The sequence below is a fragment of the Diabrotica virgifera genome, chromosome 8 (assembly GCF_917563875.1).
Source record: "Diabrotica virgifera virgifera chromosome 8, PGI_DIABVI_V3a".
Lineage (NCBI taxonomy): Eukaryota > Metazoa > Arthropoda > Insecta > Coleoptera > Chrysomelidae > Diabrotica > Diabrotica virgifera.
Genome location: NC_065450.1, coordinates 169,135,523 through 169,160,331, shown reverse-complemented (window position 1 = coordinate 169,160,331; position 24,809 = coordinate 169,135,523). Strand labels below are relative to the sequence as shown.

Here is a 24,809-nt window from a genome sequence, read left to right as displayed (position 1 = left end):
AAATGTTCTGTTATTGTAAACGTCAAAAAATTTCCACTATAATTCGCTGTTGGGTACCCCACGAGCAAAAAATTTCCGATAAAATACCTCCTTTGCCATGGTGATCTGTCAAAATAACGTATTTTGATTGGTTCAAAATTACAGGTGTGGAATTTTCATTAATATTTCAATACGATCTTTTTCACTTAAATTAACCATTTTTAATACAACTTATTTCTGTCAATTAGTTCAGTAACAATTTTATCTACTATAGTAAATTCAAATAAGTCATGCAGTGCATGTAAACAACAATTTTAGTCCACAGATAGATGGTACTCGTTTATTTCCTACTACGATGTATTAATACAAACAATTATCTACAGACACTTTTTAACAAATATTTTCTACCACATTTGGTATGTATGAATTAAAAATAACAAGTTCTTTTAAAATCCGCAAAAATATACAAGGTGTCCCATTTAAATTAAATAAGTTAAGGGTATTTCCGGTGAAACCGGAAGTGGAGTAGTAACAAAAAATATGGCAACAGATGCCTTTTGCGTTACTGTACCTGCATGTCCAGTTTAATAAATATTGTTCTTTTCGTTTCAAAGATATTTGCTTGGTTCCATACTTTATCCCAACCCAGTATAAGGAATTGGAAAAATGTATAAAAATGAAAAAATATTGATTGAAATAAAGACAACGCCACGTTTAAAACTTTACAATGTTGTTTTGGTTATTTATTTAGAACATATTTAATGCCAAAAATCATTCTTGATTATACTTCTTCTTCTTCCTCTTTTTCTTCTTCTTCCTTTTTATAAGTAATTCTGTTTTTGTTCATTGGCGGATTGATACCTCTATGGAAGGTTGTAACTCCATCTTTTGCGCGGTCGACGATACTTGAGGAGCTTAGTATCAAAGACGGACAACTCCATTTTTTTCAAAATTGAGTTAAAGGTACAGTCTTATAGGATTTTTTCCGAGGAATTCAAATCTGAATTGCTTTAGTTTCAAAAGCGGCTAGAAAATGCAGAAAATTGCATTTTAAAACGAGCATCAGTTTCAGAAACGGACAGCTCCAACTTGATTTTGTAGCAGAATCGGACTACTCCGTTACAGCCAATCGAATGGTAGTATTTCCGTCACGTTGTCATGCGCACTGGAATAAACCTACTGAGAGTGGCCATTGCGTTTTAAGTTTGCAACAGTTTACGAAGTTATTTTTACCGTTTTTGTGTGTTTTTTAAATATTTTCGCGTTATTTTTCCATAAAATGCAAGTGAACGTAGTTGAAGCACCTAAAAATTAAACCAGGTAGAGATTATTTGACAAAAATGGTCAACATTGGGTTCAAAAACGGACAGCTCCAGAGCTTGGTTGCAAAATCGGCCAACTCCATTTTCTTTATTGATTTTAGGGAATAAACCATAAATATATTTACATTTTCGTTATTCAGAAGTATTCAGAGACGTTAGAAGTATATTCTTAAAAAAAATCACAATTGGATGTAGAGAATATAAGGCGCTACAGTTTTTCAGCTTTCCTGAAAAAAGTACAAAATGGAGTAGTCCGTCTTTGATACTCAGATTCTACAGATTGGTGATTTATCTCTTGCTATTTTCACCACACGTGTCTCCCCCACGTGTCCATTCGTTTATACACTGTACGTTACATTTTCTTCTAATATCTTCATTCCTCTGTCGATCTCTCAGCGTATTTCGTGTAATTCTTCTCAGTGCTCTCATTTCTGTCGTTTCTAGTAGCCTTTGTATTGTTGCTGTATCGGCTCTTGCTTCTGATGCATGACATAAGAATAATCTAGTGTTGCCAAGCCCAAATGTAGCTTAGTAACTGTCAACTCCGATAAATAATTTGAGAATTGTCATTCTTTTCGGCAATGTTAAGCGTTCAATAAAGAATTTATCTTGTGATAAATTTCATTATTAAAATTATTTGATTAATAAATAATTGGATGATTCAAGGAGAACGACAAAGTCTGCCTTCATACTCCAGAGAAGTGAAAGGGTTGTTCTCCCAAGTTATTATTTTTACAATTTCGAACTTAGTGCAAAAATTTATAGGCATTTACATAAAATTGGCTATAAAATTAAGCATGTTTTGAAAAACTTAAATTTTATTTCATTTTATGGGGCAAGAATGACATTTTTCGCTAAAGAAAATAAAAATTTTTTTCCTCTTGGGCACCCCATCCGTGGACACACTGTATAAGAGTCGAAAATTAAGTAAGACTTATAGCGGCAATATCTATAAACTGAACTGGACTAAGCTGGAGCTTAAGATTTGTTGGTGCAACCAGGCATAAAAGTTCTAACCAAGGCCAGACAATAAAACAAAACAAGAAAGTTCTAATCTGAAACGTCAAAAATAAAGAGTTTAATTTTTAAGTTTTAAACTTCAGGTGAAATAGTTGTTTTCCTAACTAGTGCGGAAAGTGATACTTTCAAGCACGAGACTGCCGTTGACCCGAACGACGCGATAGCGGAGTTTGGGCAAGCAGTCGAGTGCGGGGAAGACACTTTCCACATAAGATAGGAACAATATTTTTTTCTAGGGCCGTACGTTTGGAAAAAAGCCACAGAAAATAGAGTTATATCAATTTTTATTTAGAAGTGAAAATACACAAATTAATTATTTGACAAGGTTGTCAAAACCAAACTTTCAATATAATGGGTTTCCACGACGACGTTATTGGTTTCCATGACGACTTTTAAATATTATGTCAAAATAATTTTTTTCTACGGCCGTGCTAAAAGAGCCACTTTCCCGCACGCATTTCGTTTCCGAAAGTTGCACTTTCCCGCACGGCGTGCGTGAAAGTAAATTTCCCCTCACGGCGTGCGGGAAAGTAAAATACCTTGTAATATGGCATTATAATATATTATAATACATGCAATAAACTAATATTTAGATATTATTTACTCATTTATTTCAAATTTATCTTATTGTGTTCATGTTTTAATGAAATTAGCGCGATTATTTCATTCATAGGAGATTCTGACCAATAGAAAGCTACAAAAATCTGAATTAAATCGATAATTTTTGATAATCTCCCGTCGTTAAGTATATTACGTCAGATGCCCTTCGTTGCTACGAAAAAATACATTCAGTGACATTAATGACAATTAATGTTTTAAAAATTATAAAAGTGATGATTTCAATCGTCAAATATTTATAAAAACTGTGTGTTTAATGGTACTTACATAAATAAATTACAATAAAATTTTGGTTTTGAACAATTTTATTCATGAAATAATCTCAACAAATTGCACTCGACCTCTGAAGTTAATATAGAATTTTTGCTTTCGTGACACTTTAACATAATTTCACTCGCCTTCGGCTCGTGAAATTAAAACTGTCAAAATTGTCACTCGGGAAAAATTCAATAATTTCAGAGCTCTTGTGCAATTACTACTGATAATTCGATGAAATAAAATTATTTTGACATAATATTTAAAAGTCAGATCAGTCGAAAATTACAATGGTTTTGAACCGTCATCATGGAAACCAATATCGTCGTCGTGGTAACCCATTATATTGAAAGTTTGGTTTTGACAACCTTGTCAAATAATTAATTTGTGTATTTTCACTTCTAAATAAAAATTGATATAACTCTATTTTTTGTGGCTTTTTTCCAAACGTACGGCCCTAGAAAAAATATTGTTCCTAACTCATGCGGAAAGTGTCTTCCCCGCACTCGACTTCTTGCCCGAACTCCGCTATCGCGTCGTTCGGGTCAACGGCAGTCTCGTGCGTGAAAGTATCACTTTCCGCACTAGTTAGGAAAATAACTATATTTCATCGAATTATCGCGCCATTTTCATTAAAACTTGAGCACAATAAGATAAATTTGAAATAAATTAGTAAATAATATCTAAATATTAGTTTATTGCATGTATTATAATATATTATTATGCCATATTACAAGTTATTTTACTTTCCCGCACGCCGTGCGGGAAAGTGCAACTTTCGGAAACGAAATGCGTGCGTGAAAGTGGCTCTTTTAGTACGGCCGTAGAAAAAATATTTTTTTCTACGACCGTTTAATAACACGTTCATTATTACCTATTTTTTCATAGATAATAGCACCCATTACTGTACCCGTGAGTAATAATTCATTACTCACGGGCTGAAGTTGCTCACGGGTCATTACTCACGGGCTGAAGTTAGATTCAAGTGACGCATGCCACTTTTAATATTAATCTTATATAAACTGCAAATAAAATTATTATAATTTATTAAAATTATTGTAATTTATATCAATAATTAACTTCGCAAAATTTTTAAAGGAATTTTAACTGTAACAATGTCAGTATATTTTTTACGTTTATATCTGGTTTACTAAAAATTTTGACGTTTATGATTTATTTTAGTGACAGTGACATTAGCTCATTTTATTTATGTTAATTGGAATTTATATCTAATATTATGTTTATTTTTCAAGTTATATTGTGTTAAATATGTTATAACATATTATGTATAGTTATATTATAATATTATATTATATAGTTAAATGTAAATATACATTTATAACTATTCAAATACGTCCACCGACAACAGCCATTTCCTATTTATTAGATTAATTGACAGTAGGTACCAATTTAAGATTATAATTTTTCGGAAACGAATAGAACTTGACTATTTTAGACTAAGAGCCGCTATAGGTGAAATTTCTTAATCATTTTAGGCACGATGGGACCCTATAACTTAAATAGTAGAACCTAAAAGAAAACGTTTGAACACTGTGCCGTCACTTTTCAGTGGCACATGCGTCGACAGTGGCGCATCAAACTTTCCACTTATGGACGGGATAAATAAATTTAAAGTTAACAGAACTTACTAACAGAATTAATTTTTTTTAATTTTTTTAAGTACTATGTGATTAACACCTAGGATTCATCGTGATTTTAACCCACCACCCCCTTCCCCCTGCCCCCGCCATCAAAAACTTCATTTTTCGTTTTTATTTTTTTTTTGGTGGGATGCAATCAATTTTAAAATTTCAAAAAATTCACACGCATAGTTGAGGCTTTTATAAAACATGCCTATTTTTTATAGACCCATAGGTAGAGTGTACATAACCTCAAAAAATTAAAAGAAATTTTTTTTTTCAAAAAAGCGTATAACTTTTTTTGAGGAATAGCTGCAGGTCTAATTTTTTCTTAATTTTATGTGTTTTATCAAACACTATATTTTTAATTTTTTTCAGATTTTTCAGTCTTCCCACCTTCAAAATTCCGAAAAACTGTTTTTTGGGGGGTTTTGGGGGATTTTCCCTATTTTATAGACTTCATAATATATCAAATCAATTTTGTTTTTATAGGTTATATGTAACTTGAAGTAACTGAGTTCTTTACAATATTTAAAAATCAGAAAAACACGTTCAAACCCCCCAAAACCCCATTAAAAAACAATTTTTTGGATTTTTGAAGGTGACTAACGTTACAGAAAAATCTGAAAAAGTCTGAAATATAGTGTTTGATAAAATACACAAGACTAAGAAAAAATTAGATCTCCAGCTATCCCCAAAAAAAAGTTATATGCTTTAAAAAAAAAATTTAAAATTTTTTTGAGGTTATGTACACTCAACCTACAGGTCTATAAAAAATAGACGTGTTTTATAAAAGCCTTAACTATGCGTGTAAATTTTTTGAAATTTTAAAATTGATTGCATCCCATAAAAAAAAAATAAAATCAAAAAATAAAGTTTTTGATGGTGGGGGCAGGGAGAAGGGGGTGGTGGGTTAAAATTACGATGAATCTTATGTCTTAATCACATAAAACTTAAAAAAATGAAAAAAAATTAAATTCTGGTAATGAGGGAGGGTATTTTTTAATTTATGTATCCCGTCCATAAGTGGAAAGTTTGATGCGCCACTGTAGACGCATGTGCCACTGAAAGGTGACGGCACAGTGCTCAAACGTTTTCTTTTAGGTTCTACTATTTAAGTTATAGGTTCCCGTCGTGCCTAAAATGATTAAGAATTTTCACCTATAGCGGCTCTTAGTCTATTTCTAGTTGTATTTTTACAATAAATAATAATTTGGTAATAGTAGGCAACCAATTATTCAGCAACGTACTAGCGGTAAATAGCATTTAGGTATTCTTGTAAATTGTTATAATTTAAATCTCGAGTAGTTGATAATTAAATTTTTTACTAAATAAAATGAAAAAAGGTCGTAGAAAAATATAGTATTCTACTCGCATGTAATGGCTATTACTCACTCTCATGAATTACGACACTCGCCTACGGCTCGTGTCGCAAACTTCATCATCGTGAGTAATAGCCATCATTACATGCTCGTTGAATAATATACTAATTTAAAATTTACTTTTAAATTTAATATGTATTACAGCATTGTCTATTTTTGGAATGGAACAGGTTGTAATGAAAAAATAAAAGAGTAAGGGCTGGTTGTTCGAACGCTAATCAACAATGATCATTATCAAATAATTAATTACTGTCAATGTCAACTTTGTTTGGGTTGCTAAAACATAATTAATTACAATAGGGAACTTGCATAAATTTTTAAATTCGAAAAAAATGTTATAAATCACAACAGAACATAATTTAAAACATGTATCAAAGATAAAAAAGTTTTGTTTGTCTTTCGTTTGGCCCCTAAAGACGATTAAAAATTCAAATTAAAACAGGTGGTCCAAAATGCGTCGTGACGTCACTTGGTTTTACATGTACATTTTTCCAATAAAGTAAACAGAATTTTAAATTAGACGTTATAAACGTCAGTAGAAAATACATTTATGTGACGTTACAAGTGTTTTTGATCGTTAGACCTATTCTTAGAAAATTTGTACTTTTACAAAATGGTTTTATTTTCAATAGTAAACATTCGTTCCTTTCCTTCAAAAACAGTATAAAACTACAATTTTAACAAACTGGTATATATTTATTATTACAATGATATACGATAAATGTCATTAGAATATAAATATTTTTGACTTATTCCACGACGATGAGCTTGCCAAATACCCAAGTAGGTGGAGGCCAATAAACTAAAGAAGGAGAAGAAGAATATACCTAAATATAAGGTTGTGTCTAGGTATACGCTAACGTGTACGCAAATGAAAAAGTTAGTGTCAGTGATTTCTTATTTTTTATTTGTTTAGTGTTTGTTTTTAAATTAACTACGGAGTGTGGACAATTATTTAGTTCTTTTAGGGCCGGTTGTTCGAACGCTAATCAACAATGATCACTATCAAATATTTAATTACTGTCACCAAAACTGTCAATGTCAACTTTTATTGGGTTGCTGAAAACATAATTGATTAAAATTATGAGATTAGTTAATCAATTAACATAACAATTATTAACATAATTGATTAAGTAATTTCATATTATGTTTTCAGAAACCCAAACAAAGTTGACATTGACAGTTGATGACAGTAATTAAATATTTGATAATGATCATTGTTGATTAGCTTTCGAAAAACCGGCCCTTAATGAGTTTAAGAACATTTTAAAACAGTACGAAAAAGATAAGAGACTATAAATTAATATATATTTTTTTTTAGTTATAAATGAAATAGTATTACCGTAAAAGATTAAAATATAAGGAAGACCTAAAGCTTTCACAATAATAATTAACTTGTTCTGAAGCTATTATCCTTGTGGCATTTTCGTAATCAACTATTCTAAATGAGAACTAAGCCACAATTTAACTAAAAAATTTATTTTATTAACGTTTCTACTTCTAAACCGGATGTTTGTAATCAACTATTCTAAATGAGAACTAAGCCACAATTTAACTAAAAAATTGATTTTATTAACGTTTCGACTTCTAAACCGGATGTCGTTGTCAAAATACAAAATATTATTAAATTAAACAAAAATGTTGTTGCTTAGTAAAAAATGTTTTCTGATAATTTATTTAATCTGACTAATTTTTGTATTTTGACAATGACATCCGATTTGGACGTCTAAACGTAAATAAAATATTTTTTTTTAGTAAATTGTGGCTTATTTTGCATTTAGAATAGTTGATTATAATAATTCACTTACGTATAAAAATTATTTTAACAATATTTTGTACCTACATGTCATGTAAACTAAATACATATAATTATTTTGCTAACCTAAATATATACTTTTATATTATACAATGATTTATTACAATTAAGTTTGAAACATCTGAATAGTTCTGCTTCCCTTCCCTTAACAAATATTTTTCTATCAAACAAACACTAGACATATCAAAATAGCATGTACCAAAATATATAGTCCCTGCGCAAGCTAAATAATGACGTCACTGGCTTGATGAAGTTTAATTCGCGTCTACCTAACTTTTTTATTTGCGTACACGTTATCGTGTACCTAGACACAGCGAAATATAACCATAATAAAAACTAATGCAAAACTATGTGACGTCACGGGCCGTTTGAACTACTTTATACCGGAGAAGATTTTAAATATGTATTTCTAAGTTATTAAGAGATTTTGAAGCGTGAAATTTTGGAAATCTCATTTTTAAACAAAACTGAACATTATTATCTAATAAAAAAAATGTGCAAGTTCCCTATTCTGAGACTATAATCAATTAATATAACAATAAAATATTAACATAATTAATAATAAATCTCATAATTGTAATTAATTACGTTTTCAGCAACCCAAACAAAGTTGACATTGACAGTTTTGGTGACTTGTAATTAAATATTTGATAATGATCATTGTTGATTAGCGTTCGAACAACCGGCCCTTAGTATAGTAAATGATGGTAACAAATACATCGGTCTTCTATTTCTTCGTGGGTTGTCTGAACACGATGATGTCCTGTCATTGTCGGCGCCTAATTCATTATGATTCTTTTAATTTCGTGTAATTATAATAAACTCTATAATTATTACTACAGTGATTTATGGGTTAATGGTTGTTGTTCGAAAGTAATTCAAAAATAAGTAATCCATGTAATTATTGGCATTGTAGGTGTCTGCAATGTCGTAATTTTTTCAAGGATGACAAATATCAGTATGTTAATTAGCTAAAAAAATAAATGTGACAAGATAAATACTGATGGGTTTTCGATTTACAAGAATAAATATAGCAGATAAAAAATGATACGAAAAATGTTAAAGAATAATATTAATTATTCGAAAAGTGGGCACCTTGTACAACCATTTTTGTTGGAATCGCATATTACTGAAAACAGACATTTAGTTCATTGCCAGCTGTCATATTGGTCATTTTACTTGAACTCAAAGGTTATAGATAGTATGAAATCGAGTGTAGGTGCCAATATATATTTAGTGTTAAATATACAAGAATAAAAAACCGCTAAACGCCGTAAAAATGAGTGGCGCATACAATATTCCAGCTACAAAAGATCTGATATGAATATTACGTGGCGCGAAAATGTATTTTCATTTTGATAGAAAATAACAGTTTAGTTTTATTTTAAAAGATGTTTGCATAATATTTGCTAAAGTAGAAATAAAACGCGCCACAAAAGAGCTTCAAAATACAAACTCTATAAAAGTTACTATTTTGTGGCGCGTTTTACTTCAAATTTAGCAAATATTATGGAAATATCTTTTTTCTACGAGCGTGCAAAAATGTCTACTTTCGCGCACGCACTTTAGTTTAGAAAGTTTCACTTTTCCGCACGCGTGTTACTTTTCCGCACGCGGTTTTTACTTTTCCGCACGCGTGTTAATTTAGCTATGTTAATACAGTACTAGTAATTATAATACATGCGATAAATTAATATTTAGATATTATTTACTAATTTATTTCAAATATATCTTATTGTGTTCCTGTTTTAATGAAATTAACGCGACAATTCGATGAAATAAAATTATTTTGACATAATATTCGAAAGTCAAATCGGTACACAATAACAGTCGTTTTGAATCATCGTCATGGAAACCAAGATCGTCGTCATGCGAACTAATTATATTGAAAGTTTGGTTTTGACAACCTTGTCAAAGAATTAATTTGTGTATGTATTTTCATATTAATTAAATTAATTGATTAAGATTTGGTAATTTTTTAAAGACTCTTAGAAAAAATATTGTTCCTAACTCTTGCAGAAAGTCTCTTTTCCGCACTCGACTGCTTGCCGAACTCCCGCTTCGCGTCGTTCGGCAAACTGCAGTCGCGTGCGAAAAAGAATGACTTTCTGCACTTGTTAGGAAAATAACTATTAAAATAAATCTAGAATCTTATTTTCCATCAAAATGAAAATATATTTTTGCGCCACGTAATATTCGTTTCAGCTCTTTTGTAGCTGGAGTATTGTATGCGCCACTCATTTTTACGGCGTCTAGCGGTTTTTTATTCTTGTACATACATACCTACCCACAAACATTTCCCCCTTTTTAAATAGACATTGAATCATATTTCTGAGCTCGGTAACTTTTGAATGGTATAACCGATTTTTAAATTTGGATATGCGATGAAAAGGTAATGATCAGTATTTTAAGAAGCTGCATAGGTCGGACTTAAATTTTTGAAATTTTTGGGAGTTTTGGGGACGAGAACGAAAAGCTGACCCTAAATGGGAAGGGCCGTAAAATCAACACCCTTGGACCAAAATGGATGGTTGACATATGGATTTGCGAGTCTTGTCCTAAACTTTAAAATGGGATATGGTACAATTTTCAATTCAGTCATTTTTAGAAAATCGAAAATTTCGTGTATATTTATAGTGTCACATGTAGGGTGGTTGTGCGCCACTGGCGAGAACTGCCGTTCTCTGGGATATCGTAGTAAGGTCGATATAGTAACATGAGTCGCAAATTTAGGATTCAGTTTCTCTCATTCTGGTATTGACACAATACTCTCAGTATAAAAACGAAATAATAATTATTTTAAGCAACTCCTTATAAAAATAAGTGAATGATAAAAACATGAATAATAATGATTATTTCATTCATAGGAGATTCTGACCAATAGAAAGCTACAGAAATCAAAATTAAATCGATAATTTTTGATAATTTCCCGTCGTCAAGTATATTACGTCAGATGCCCTTCGTTGCTACGAAAAAATACATTCAGTGACATTAATGACAATTAATGTTTTAAAAATTATAAAAGTGATGACTTTCAACCGTCAAATTAATATTTATAATAACTGTTTGTTTAATTGTACTAATTTGTACTTACATAAAAATACTTAAATCGATGGAAAAAATTTTCTTTTTGCTGATGATACCAGTATCACTTGGAGCAACTCAACTATTGCATCTCTTCATGCAACTATAACTTCTGATTTGCTTACGATAAAAACCTGGTCTGACTCTAATTTACTCTCTTTTAACGTGGATAAGACAGTAGCATTATCCTATAAAAGTGCTCTTCAACCCCTGCATGTTAATAACTGCCAGATCTCTACCGTTGATTCTGTAAAATTTCTTGGTATTTTTTTAGACAGCAACCTCAAATGGTCCCTTCATATCGATGTGTTAAGTAAGAAACTCGCCTCAGCCTGCTATGCTATAAGATCTGTTTCGAAAGAACTCAATTTAGCATCTTCTAAACTAACATATTTTTCTTTGTTCGAGTCTCATTTTCGATATGGTCTTCCTTTTTGGGGTTCTAGTACAGCTGCCCAGTTAGATGTTATTTTTAAATTACAAAAAAGAGCAATAAGGTATCTGTTTGGCCTCAGAAGAACAACACATTGCAGAAGTTACTTCAAAGATCACGGCATTTTAACCTTTACATCTTTATATATTTTAGAAACTGTTTGCTTAATTCGTAAACACATGCATGTCTTTCCAGCAAGGCCTCGTCATGACTACTCCACCAGAAATTCAAATTTTGATGTCTATTTACCGATCCCGTCCTCTGAGTTAGTAAAAAAATCTATATTATATTCCGCAAAAAAAATATACAACCATCTTCCTTTACAACTCAAATCTGCAACATCTTTCCCCAAGTTCCGTAAAATGACAAAAGCTCATCTATCTAAAAGACCATATTATTCAGTAGAAGAGTTTCTTAATGACTAACTAAGAAATTACAGTAATGTACAAGTAACCAAACTTATCTATATTTGGGTGTCACATGCAGCAGCTTAAACTTATTAGTTCCTATGTCTATAAATAGTTTACTTTGTTGTATATTCACTTTGCAATTTCTATAAATTGTTGCAAATATATCGATTTTGATTTTTTTTCTTTACTTTATTAACTTATATTTTGTATTTATGTATATTTTTTTTTATATTGACGATTTATCAAATTTCAGAAAATTGTATTTGTTATTGTTATTGTTAGATATTATTTATTTATTTTTTCTGACTTTAATTAAGCTTTGTCCATAAAATTTGTATTTTCAGTGACAATAAAGCATATTTCTATTCTATACATAAATAAATTACAATAAAATTTTGGTTTTGAACAGTTTTATTCATGAAATAATCGCAACAAATTGCACTCGATCTCTAAAATTAATATAGAATGTTTGCCCTCGTGACACTTTAGACATAATTTAAAACTGTCAAAGTGTCACTCGGGGAAAAATTCAATAATTTTAGAGCTCTTGTGCAATTACTACTGATAATACTTGCGTTTAAACCCATTATTATAAACTAGTTATTTTAAGACATATAATACGCTTAATACGTGAACAATGAACAATTTAATTAATTAATTTTTTAAATTTTCTAAAGAATGACACACTGGAAGTAAAGGTAGGCCTACTCTACATAATATTTGTATAAAATCGCGTAAATTTAAACAAAATACGACAACACTGGTTAAACAGCTCTCAAAAATTAATATCAAGTTAACACCGCACACTACACGCATACTTAATTTTTTATCAATGTACAACTACAATATTTTATGAAATACAATATTCGAATATAAATGTGAATATAACTTTAAATAGAATAAAACCCTCCTCAAATAGGGAAATTGCAAAATTGACGCAAATAAACAATAAATAAATACATAAAATGATAAAAGGCCCAAAATTATTTAAAAAGTTCAAATGAAATATGCATTTAAAAAAATTAAACACAAAATACAAAATAGATTACGTTTAAACAAAATCCTTTTTTTTTATTCTTCATTGTTGGAAAATTTTGTATTAGTATTTTCATGTCATGTTGGGCAGCTTCCTCTAATGTCATTTTCATACTTCTTTTGAAGCTTTTCTGCTATTTGGATAATTTTAATATCTGTCAGTTTTACAAGCCCAGTAGGAAATAGGCATGAAAATGTATCAACTAGAAAGAGGTCTCTTGTTCAAAGAAGTCATCAAAATGCTTTTTCACTTTGCTCTGTCGGGTACTACCAAACATTGTGTACAGTCAGAAAAATGAAAGATTACCCATGAACGATCACATCAATCAATAATTTTGTATTTGCTGTCTTTTCTATAAATAACAAACGTTTGTTACAGAAAAAGACAGCAAATACAAAATAAGTGATTGATGTGATCGTTCATGGGTAATCTTTCATTTTTCCGACTGTAGGTATACCAGCCATTTGTAAACAAGATTAGTAGCTTTTTCTTATAGCTGAGTAGTCTTCTCGAATGTTCTGTAAACGGTTTACTCTTTTTAGAGTCTGCACAACTTCTTCCAGGTCTATTTCTTTACCTTAAAGTGTTTTAGAAGAACGAATATCTTAGATAGAATAACAGTCATAATAATGAATTTAAAACTGCCTATTACTTTTACAAGTCTGTTTGCTTCTGCCACTTCGTCTGGTTTTTTGCTTTGAAGCAAAATCCTTGGCATCTGCACTTATTTATATTTAAACCAAAATTCTGTAATTTTTGTACAATTGAAGTAGAAATACCTTGGGTATCAGTATCATGATCATGAAAAAATCCAAGAAAAGCTTCTTCAATGTTTAATGATAATTATCATTTATCACACTTAAGAGTCTTCTGACAAAGTGATAAAATGCAAAACAAAACTCATTTGATCTTTTTTAAACAGATCTTGTGTAGTATCGACAACCAAAGAATAAAACTGTGATTTATTAATGTTCTCCAGAATATTTGATCTGAGTTTTGCCGACACACACTGGATTACTTGATGTAACATACGTAACGGACATGTAACATAGTATAGTACAGTCATTGAAGGTTTTCACCTGCGATTTTGTTGAACCTCCATCGATTTTCATGAAAATTGGTGAGTAGTTAGAGGATACCTCAAGGAAGAAAGGTGACATGATGCCAACTTGCGCTTTTACCCTGGGGGTGGATGCCACCCCTTCTCGGAGGTGAAAATTATTTTATTAAAAATAATACCATAAATCGGTAAAGGCACGAACTCTAAGTAAAATTTGTTATATACAGTTATTAATATAAATCAATACTTTTTGGGTTTTTAAAGATCAAAGATTTTATTTTTTTGTAAAAAAATTCATGTTTTAAGGCTGTTTTTCACGGTTTGCTAAAAAACTGTAAGCTTTTACAAAAAGTTATTATTGCCAAAATTAAATATAATAAAAAATTGAATACATTCCTCACTTAAAGAACTCAAGTAATGTTATTCAAAGTGAGTTATGGGTAATTGAATATATATATTTTTTACAACGACTACACAAATCAAACTATTTAAGCTTAAATAACAGGAAAACGATGCATTTTATAAAATATATCTGTTAACACTTGTCAAAGTACTTTGGATTACCTATCAAATGAGCTCCAGAAGAAGTTAATAGCATCAAAATTAAGCAACTTATGATAAAAATAAGAGAACCCTTTCGAATTTTTTAGGAAATAGTGAAAAATAAAACACACGCCATTTCCACAAAAAATAAAATGTATAGTTATCCTTACAATAAATTCTTTAATGTTATTTAATGTTATTTATGATATAAGTGTTAAAAGTACACGTTTAAGGCACGCCTGTGAAAGTTTGCAGAATTAGCGAAGCGAGTTCTGCAATTCACATGAGTGCCTTAAAAATGTACTTTTTAACACGCATATCATACAATATTTTTTCTACAAACGTAATTACAGGACAATATCTACAAAAACTTTTACTTGAACCTGACTGACATTCCAATTTTATATTTTTTTGACATTACATCAAAATTGCATATACGGTCAATACGAACTTTAGTGCCTTAAAATTTTTTTAAAGCACTAGTGCCTTAAAGTAGCATTTTTAACGCTCGTATGGAGTGCTAAAAATTGCATTTTTAACACGGTTGTAGAAAAATTAGCATAAGTAATGATTTCAACAATTTTGACCGGTTTAGAATGCATATTAAAAAAAATATAATTTAAAAAAATCAGAATTTTTAAAATTATCGTAATTTTCATTTTCTTTTCATAATAACTCCAAAAATAACCAATATATGTAAAAAACGATATATAACTAAATTTTAGTATTTTCTGTACCAAATATTTCATCTCTTTTACTATTTTTTAGGGTAAAAAATAACCGAGATAGAAACGTTTAAACTTAAATTTTGCTGCGAGAACAACGTAACCGGGGCCATTTAACCTTTTATTATTAAATACAGTACGAAAAATGAAAGAATACCCATGAACGAACATATAAAACACGCTGTATTTTCCTGCCACCGTGTCATACAAAAAATTAGACAGCGCAAGTACATGTAATAATTATTATTACTTGTACTTGCGCTGGGCAATTTTCTTTGTGACACGGTGACAGGAAAATACAGCGTGTTTTATATGTTCGTTCATGGGTATTCCTTCATTTTTCCTACTGTAAGTAAGTGGTTTAAAAAATTACTTTCAACGCGGTTTAATATCCCTTAAAATTACCTTTCCAATGATTTCTAGGTGAACCTAATAATATCTTAAAAATTAACGGAGTTATTTAAAAAAAAAAGAAAAACAATAACATATTTGGAAAAATTAAAAAAAAAAGAATTTTGAACAATTTTTGGAACATAAATTTTTATGCTATCAACTTTGACAAAAGCTTCGACAATGCTACTTTGACAAATGTTTGATGAGTTTATGTTATAGAATGCATAATTTTTCCGTTATTTAAGCTTGAATACTTAGATTTGGGAAATCGCCGAAAAAAATATACAGTCAATAATTACGTATAACTCATTTTTATTTAACACTAAAAGGTTTTTCTAGTAAGGAGTTTATTTAGTTTTTTATTAGATTTAATGGTGGTAATAATAACTTTTTCATTAAAACTTATAGTTTTTGAGTTATTTACGAAAAATCGGTCAAAAACATGCACTTTTCTCACGAAAAATTAAAATTTTTGATCTTTAATAACTCAAAAAGTTTTGATTTATTTTAATAACTTTATATAACAAATTTTGTTTACAATTTGTTCCTCTATCGAATTATGGGGTTATTTTAATAAAATAATTTTCACACTCGAGAAGGGGTGACATCCACCGCCAGGGTAAAAGCACAAGTTAACACCATGTCACCTTTGTTCCCTGAGATATCCTCTAACCACTCACCAATTTTCATGCAAATCTATGGAGGTTCAACGAAATCGGAGATAATAGCTTATATCCCCCTTGAGTGACTGCACTAGTAGGGGAAGCAAGTATGCTAAATTTGCAGTTACTCGAGCTTTATTGGGGCTTATTGGGTTGTGAAGATTAGGTTCTAAAATTAAAAAAAGTTAAGTTTTCCATTTTAGTGGGAACTTTCCATTTTTTAATTTAATTTTCCATTTCCAACATTTGTTTTTCTCCGATTATAGCACCATCTATCCATAATTCGAAAAAAGGTCTCGAACAAACTCTCGAACTCTCGGTGTTGATCACTTGAAGTATGGAGAAGCAGGCCTACGTTCTCTCCGATGAGACTCCAACAAGAGTCGAAAATCGTCGATTCAGAGGGCTGGACTGCTCTCCGTATTTTAAGTGAAAAATAAGATTGTTTTGCCTTCGCATTGCAACTGAATAAAAATGGAATTTTTATTTTATTTTTATATTGGTCGTTACTTCTTTGAGTAAGTTAGGCCCATTTTCTGTTGGAATTTACCAGCTGAACAGACGGGGTCGTGAATTGTAAGTTTTTTGAATTCCCTCTTGTCTTCTTCGCTTCAGCATCCATCTGGCTTGCAAATTTTAGAAGCCATGGGGGTGTTACCAAGAAAATGGACCAATAAATTTTCAATTTAAAAATCTTTTAGTAATATTTTAATATTTTTAAATATTAATAATATTGGTATTAGGATTGAAAACAACTTCATCTTTCAATTGCCAGATGACGCTAGTCACCTAGTCCATTCACGTCAGTTGCAGTGTGGGGGATGAACTCTCGGTGTTGATCACTTGAAATATGGAGAAGCAGGCCTACGTTCTTTCCGATGAGACTCCAACGAGAGTCGAAAATCGTCGATTCAGAGGGCTGGACTGCTCTCCGTATTTTAAGTGAAAAATAAGATTGTTTTGCCTTCGCATTGCAACTGAATAAAAATTGAATTTTTATTTTATTTTTAAAAGTTACTTATTTTTACGTAAGGAATTCAAACCTGCAATAAAAAAAATGGGGGTTTCTATTTAAGATTTTAAAGTAACCCCCCACCCCACCTTCGTGGGTGGTCGTGTTTGGTACCATTCGATAGATTTTTGAAAAATATTGAAAACCTAATTTTTATTTTTCGATCTGACGTTCATTATCTTTTTTTTGTGAAACTTTGGGAGTCGCCCATTTCCTTACGCCCTACGAAATATACACTGTTGTGCATGTGCCTACTTAACTTACCATATCTTAATCTGACGAGTTTTCCTAAGGATATATTTTTTTCGGACCCCCCTTAACGAACTCCCCTGTCTTAAGAGTCCATATGGTAGGGATACATTTACTGTGTACAATATTTCTCCCCATATGGTTTTCTGACGCACTCGAGTATGTATCATCAAAAAATGAAAAATTATTAAGAATAAAAAAGTCACCGCTAATCATGTACGAATATAATAGTGGAGTCAATGAAGGTTTTCACCTCCGATTTCGTTGAACCTCCATCGATTTTCATGAAAATTGGTACGTATGTAGAGGATACCTCAAGAAACAAAGGTGACATGGTGCCAACTTGCGTTGTTACCCTGGGGGTGGATGCCACTCCTTCTCGGGGGTGGAAATTATTTTATTAAAAATAATACAACTAATCGATATAGGGATAAATTATAAGTAAAATTTGTTATATAAAGTTATTCCAATAAATCAATAGTTTTTGAGTTATTAAAGATCAAAAGTTTTGATTTTTCCTGAAAAAAAAACCATGTTTTAAAGCAGTTTTTCATAAATAACTCAAAAACCATAAGTTTCTTCAAAAAAGTTGTTGTTACCAAAATCGAAGATAATATAAAAATAAATACGCTCATTATTCGAAAAATCCTTTATTACATTTACAAAGTGAGGTATATGCAATTGAATGTATATTTTTTTTCCGCGAGTACTCAAATCTTAGTATTCAAGCTTAAATAACAGGAAAACGATGCACTTTGTTAAATAGAGATACTAAACATTTTTAAAGTACTTAAAGGTAACTATCAAAAAGCTATATAAGAAGTCGATAGCATCAAAATTAAGCAAGTTATGATGGAAATAAGAGGACCCTTTCAGATTTTTTAGGGAAGAATGGAAAATGACACCTACGTCATTTCCACAAAAATTAAAATTTATTTATAAAAAAAATACGACTAAAAAATTAGAATTTTTAAAATTTTCGTGAATTTCATTTTCTTTTGATAATAACTCCAAAAATACTCGATATACTTAAAAAATGGTACAGAACAAAATTTTAGTTTTAACTTTATTTAAGCTTTTTCTTTTTTTAATATTTTTTACGACAAAAAATAACCGAGATAGAAACATTTAAAACGTAAATTTTACTGCGAGAACCATGTAACCGGGGCCGTTTCACCTTGTATTAAAAAAAATAAAGGATTTACAAAATTATGTTTAATACAGTGTTATAGACCTTTTACTTAGCTTTGTAATGGTTTTTGGATAATTCTCATATTTCAAAAATTAACGAAGTTATTTAAAAAAAACCAATAACATTTTCTTTGAAAAAATTTTATAGCGGATATTTTGTATGTATACAGGTTGTGGGAAGTCCAATTAGTCGTTTGTTGTAGGAGATATGAAAAAAGTTTATTTAGCTGAAATTGGGGCATAGATAATATCAGAATTTAAATACATTTCCAAATATACAGGGCCACCCATATTGACAGGGTGAAACAAAATTATCTTTTGTTAAATGGAACAGCCTGTATATTTTTACATTTTTGGATTCTCCTCTATGTTTTATTTCTTAAAATAGCAGGTTTTGTGATGTTATACGAAGTAGTTTAAAAGATAATTACGTTTTTTTTTCAAATATCATAGCAATATCCACCCCCTGTATAATTGTAGTGATTTGACATCAGAAAATCAATTTATGTTCAAGTGATTTTTAACGTAGTCTATTATTGTTAAAAATTATTAATCTAGCAAAACGTTTAATTTTAGGTAATACAGGGTTGGTCGAAATTGAATGAGTCTTTTCTCAAAGTTTGAGAGTATGAGTTTTCTCAAACGGAGCAGCCTGTAATGCCTGTAATGAGCATTGTAATGAAATGCTATTGTATGGCACTTTATTATTTCCCACGCTGCCAGTGAGAACTGAATTTATTTTTGAAATTCCTAACTTTATATCTTTAATTATTTTAAATATTGTAAACGATTAAAAAACAATCAAATTAAATTGAAATGAATAACCAGTGTATATCTTCCACATTTACCTACTTCATATTTAACGTAGCCTGTACCATAACATTGCACAGATTATTATCCCTGTATAGTAACGATATACCCTGAACGTGAATTCATACTTGACAAATGTCCTATATCCAGTCTCACAAAAAAAGAGATTCCTCAAACATAATATATATGCAGACAAAATCAGCCAAAGTGATTTGCGATATCTAATGAAAGGTATGTTCCGTTTGTTTGTAGAATTATATTTATTTAGATTTGCTTTAATTACTAAAATAAATAAATTTTCAATTATATTTTATGTACTTGTGGAAAAGGAAACATAGCATTAGTGGCCACATTTCTATAACGGCCAATTGTTTTCTATTTTTAGTGGCCGTTATTGACAAGTTTTACTGTACCAATAATATTTTATTAAATTATGAAACATTATTTAAATAAAAAGTTTATAAACTTGATAAAAGAAAGTTTGCTTAGAATTTACTCCTCTATCTAATTATGGGGTTATTTTTAATAGAATAGTGTTCACCCATGAGAAGGGGTAACATCCACCCCCAGGATAAAAGCGCAAGTTGGTACCACATCACTTTTGTTTCTTGAGGTATGCTCTAATTACTTACCAATTTTCATGAAAATTGATGGAGGTTCAACGAAATCAGGGGTGAAAACCTTCAGTGACTGCCTTTTTGGAAATATAAAAGAATAATTTTTTTCGTGATTGTCAATTTGCTCATTTTCTGATTTTTGGTTGCTATAAGGTTTGAAAAATTAATAAAAATTATAAATCATGCACATAAATGTAAAAAAATATTAATTTTATTTAATTAAACGAGATTGCTTAAGCCAGAATGCTGAAATCTGCATTTTTATCATTAAAAAAAGGTGGATTTCACCCCTAAAATGCAGAAAGCGCAACTTGGTGCCATATCACTTTTGTTTTTTGAGGTATCCTCTAACTACTCAACAATTTTCATGAAAATCGATGAAGGTTCAAAGAAATCGTGGGTGAAAACATTCAGTGACTACACTTTCAGAAATATAGAAGAATAAGGTTTTCGTGATTTCCGACTTGTTAATTTTCGGATTTTTGGTTGCTATAAGGTTTGAAAAATAAAAAAAAAATGTAATTCATGCACATAAATATAAAAAAAATATTTATATTTCTTAATTAAACGAGAGTACTTGCGCCATAATGCGGAAATCTGCATTTTTTACAATTTAAAAAGTAGGGGTGTATTGCACCCCTAAAAGGCAAAAGCGCAAGTTGATGCTATATAACTTTTATTTGTTGAGGTATCTTCGAACTACTTACCGATTTTCATGAAAATCGATGGATCGATAGGAAGTGAAAACTTACAGTGACTGCACTTTCAGAAATCTAAAAAATAATTTCTAAAAAAGGGGTGTATTTCACCATAGTTGGCACTATGTCACCTTTGTTCCTTGAGGTATCCTTTAACCACTCACCAATTTTTATGAAAATCGATGGACGTTCAACGAAATCTGAGGTAATAACTCATATCCACCTTCATTGACTCCACTATAATGTGTCCTTTCATTTCTATTTTACTTTTTTTGTATTTTTCAGTAAACACATTTTTTATGTTATTTTAATTATTGCTAATATTTTTAGGAAAACCCGGTTCTGATTATCCCGTTTTAAGCATAGTACCCTACACAAATTTCTATTGTGATGATCAGTCGTATCCTGGATTTTACGCAGATCCTGAAACACGGTGTCAAAGTTGGCACTACTGCGATATTGACGGAAGACAAACAACGTTCCTCTGTCCCAATGGAACTCAATTCAGTCAGCTAGTTTTCGTCTGCGATTGGTGGTTCAACGTACGATGCGATCTTAGTGAAAAGTAAGTACACCTCACCTGGTCGGGTCATCATCATCAACCCGTACGTGTCCACCCAAGTAGCACAATAAAACATTTTAGTTTTATTTAAGGTTTATAAAGGTTTTATTGTGGTAACTAAGAAGATACTTATTTTAAAGTTACCTTGTAGATATACTGCCAGAACTTTAAAACTGTTAAGCATTTGTCACTAGTTTTAAAGTATCTAATAAGAGTATCAAATAAGACTAATTAACCTTAATAAATAATTTGTCTTATTGTAGTCTTAAAATGGTTTATTCTCAGTTCACTTTAAAACTATTCAGTTTTATGAAGTTTGGTTTTATTAGATTCTAGTTTGTTACCTTTTAGTTTTATTGCAGTTTTAAAGATTCTCCTAATATGACTAATAAAACCTATTATTAAAACTACTTGACTCCAAGACTATTATGTCCGTAAAATATATCCCTTAAAACTATTTTTTTAGTTTTCATTAAAGTTGCTTTCTTAAAAGCAATTAGTAGGCTATATTAAAACCAAACGCTCTTAACTGAATCAATGTGGTTATTGTAAAGAATAAACTATGCTTCTTGTTAGAAACAATAAAACTAAACTCATCCCCTCTTCTTTCATGTCCAAAATGGTCGGTCATTTGTTTTAGAGAAAACAGTGTTGTAGTGTGTTGTAAAAAGTAGAAGTACATTTAGTATTGAAGAAATAAATCGCAAGTACTTAAAACATAAACGAACTGGTTATTTTAAAAGAAAAATACAACACACACAGCACTTCGACGCTTTGATTTTAGGTTAGATTCACATTAAAACCGAGAGACATTGTTGATAGCAGCATTAAAACTAGACAGTTTTAATTCCAAGGCAACCTTGCTTTTGTGTAGGATATATGCTCCTGGAAAGGTATAAAATAAAACCATTTAATCTTAACAATTCTCTGTCGATAGACCAAATCGTTTTATTTGGGTTTCGGCCATATTGCTTTCTGGAGATGCTAAAAGTGCTTCTTCTCGTGGCCTTCACTCGACAATACGTTTTGTTCATTGGTTGTCTGACAATCTGGCGACGGTTTTTGTTCTACGACGTATTTCTTCCTTTGGGATTCGGTCTCTAAGGGAGACACCCAACATCTGGCGCTCCATAGCCCTCTGAGTTACCCGAATCTTGTTCACTACTAGTGGTAATGTTTCGGCTCCATAAGTGAGTACAGGCAACACACACTGGTCAAGATTTTTCCTTTTGAGCCATATGGGTAAGTCTGATTTAAATATGTCTATAGTTCAGTTTACCAATACAAATGCTGCCCAGGATAATCCTATGCGACGTAGGAGCTCGCACGTCTGGTTATCTCTTCCAACCGAATTTCATCTCCCAAGTACTTATAAGATGCGGTCTGCTCAATATCTATTCCATCAACAACAATATTACGATTTAACACCAGATTAGTCATTATTTGCGTCTTGTTGATGTTAATCTTTAGTCCGACATCTAAGGAAGCGTGATATAATTTGTTCAATATTATTATTGCATCATCCATACGATCGGCCGGACGATGTCACCTGCGAATCTCAAATGACTGAGCTTCTCTCCATTTATGTTGATCCCATATTCGTTTAGATCTGGCTTCTTAAAAGTGTGTTTTAAAAGGGTTGTGAATAGCTTTGGTGAGACGGTGTCTCCTTGCTGTACTCGCTGTATACAGAATTTATTTGTTTGTTGTTCAGATTGTCTTACGCTAGCCGTTATCTTTTGGTAGATATATTTGATTATGTTACTGTAGCGATAGTCAATTCGGCATTCTGTCAATGCTTTTAACATTTTCTGCTGGCTTAGGGTATCGAATGCTTTCTCGTAGTCCACACGAATATCAGTGCCAATGGTTTGTTGTATTCTGCAGACTTCTCAATCAGGTTTTTTATTAAGAGTAAGTGGTCGTTAGTGGTATATCCAGATCTAAATCCAGGTTGTTTCCTAGGCTGATAGAAGTCTAACTTAGCCTCCAGTGTTTTTTTGAAAATTTTTGTGAAAAGTTTATATTTATATGTGTGAGAGAAAATTGATGGGACGGTAGTTTTTTTAGATCTATTATGTCCTTTCTTGTGTAATAAAACAATGACTGCATTGTTTATTTGAGAAGTGGTTTCTCCTCGGTAAATGCATTCGGTGGAAAGTTTAGCCAAGCCTGGATAATTTTATTTCCACCTTGTTTGATTGCCTCGATCACTATTCCGTCATCGCCAGGGGATTTATTATTTTTCATTTCTGAAAGTGTCTTTTTAACTTCATAATATGGTGTTACTTCAGGCAATAACTCTGATCTCTGGTTTGTGATTTTGGGCAGGGGCTGACCTTGCCTTTCGTTGGTGCTCTCATACATTTCGCGATAAAACAATTCGACAACCTTGAGGATTTTGGCTCTATCCGTAGCAATGTTGCCATCTTTGTTTGTTGTTCTATACATATTTTTGTTGCCAATGTTATTCGTATTTCGCCTCAAAACTTTTAAACTGTTGTTTTCTTAACAATTATCTTTGAGTTATTTCTCTTCTATTGTTTCTCTTATGCCTTTACGGATTGATCGGTGAATATCTTTGTTTCTTTTCTTCAGTGTTGTGTAGTTGGAGTCGTATTTTTCCGTCAGCTGTCGTCTTTTACTTATTAACTCTTTGGTATTTTAGCTTAATTTTTCTTTATGGTCACGACAGTCGGGTAGCACTCCCTTTCTGTTTCTTTCAGTGCCTTCTTTATGACATTATTTGGCTGTTCAATATCTTCTATGTCGTATTCTAAGTCTTCTGTACGACTGTTTAGTATATACTACAAGAAAAAAAATGCTAAACGTCGTAAAAATGAGTGGCGCATACAATATTCCAGCTACAAAAGAGCTGATATGAATATTACGTGGCGCGAAAATGTGTTTTCCTTTTGATGGAAAATAAAATTTTAGTTTTATTTAAAAAGATGTTTCCATAATATTTGCTAAATTTTAAGTAAAACGCGCCACAAAAGAGTAACTTTGATAGAGTTTGTATTTTGAAGCCCTGTTGTGGCGCGTTTTACTTCAAATTTAGCAAATATTAAGGAAATATCTTTTAAAATAAAACTACATAGAATTTTATTTCCCGCATAAATAGATTGAAAAAAAAAATATTGGGATGGCCAGTAAATGAACTCGGATTGCCCTATTAAATTTATCGTCGTAAACACTACAACTAGTCCATTCTTTCACGGTTTTTGCTCTAAATTTTAAAGAACCGCTTGGTTTGACATGAAATTTGGCATACGTGTAGCTTACATGTCAA

At 31.0% G+C, this 24,809-nt stretch overlaps 1 protein-coding gene across 1 annotated transcript in view; it reads left to right on the top strand.

Moving 5' to 3' along the window:
- Positions 1-24,809, top strand: part of LOC114340010 (uncharacterized) — a 205,900-nt gene that overhangs the window by 166,782 nt on the left and 14,309 nt on the right. The window contains exon 3 of the mRNA XM_050658291.1: positions 21,286-21,520. Within this exon, the coding sequence (XP_050514248.1) occupies positions 21,286-21,520 (235 nt within the window). The remainder of the gene's footprint in view (positions 1-21,285; positions 21,521-24,809) is intronic.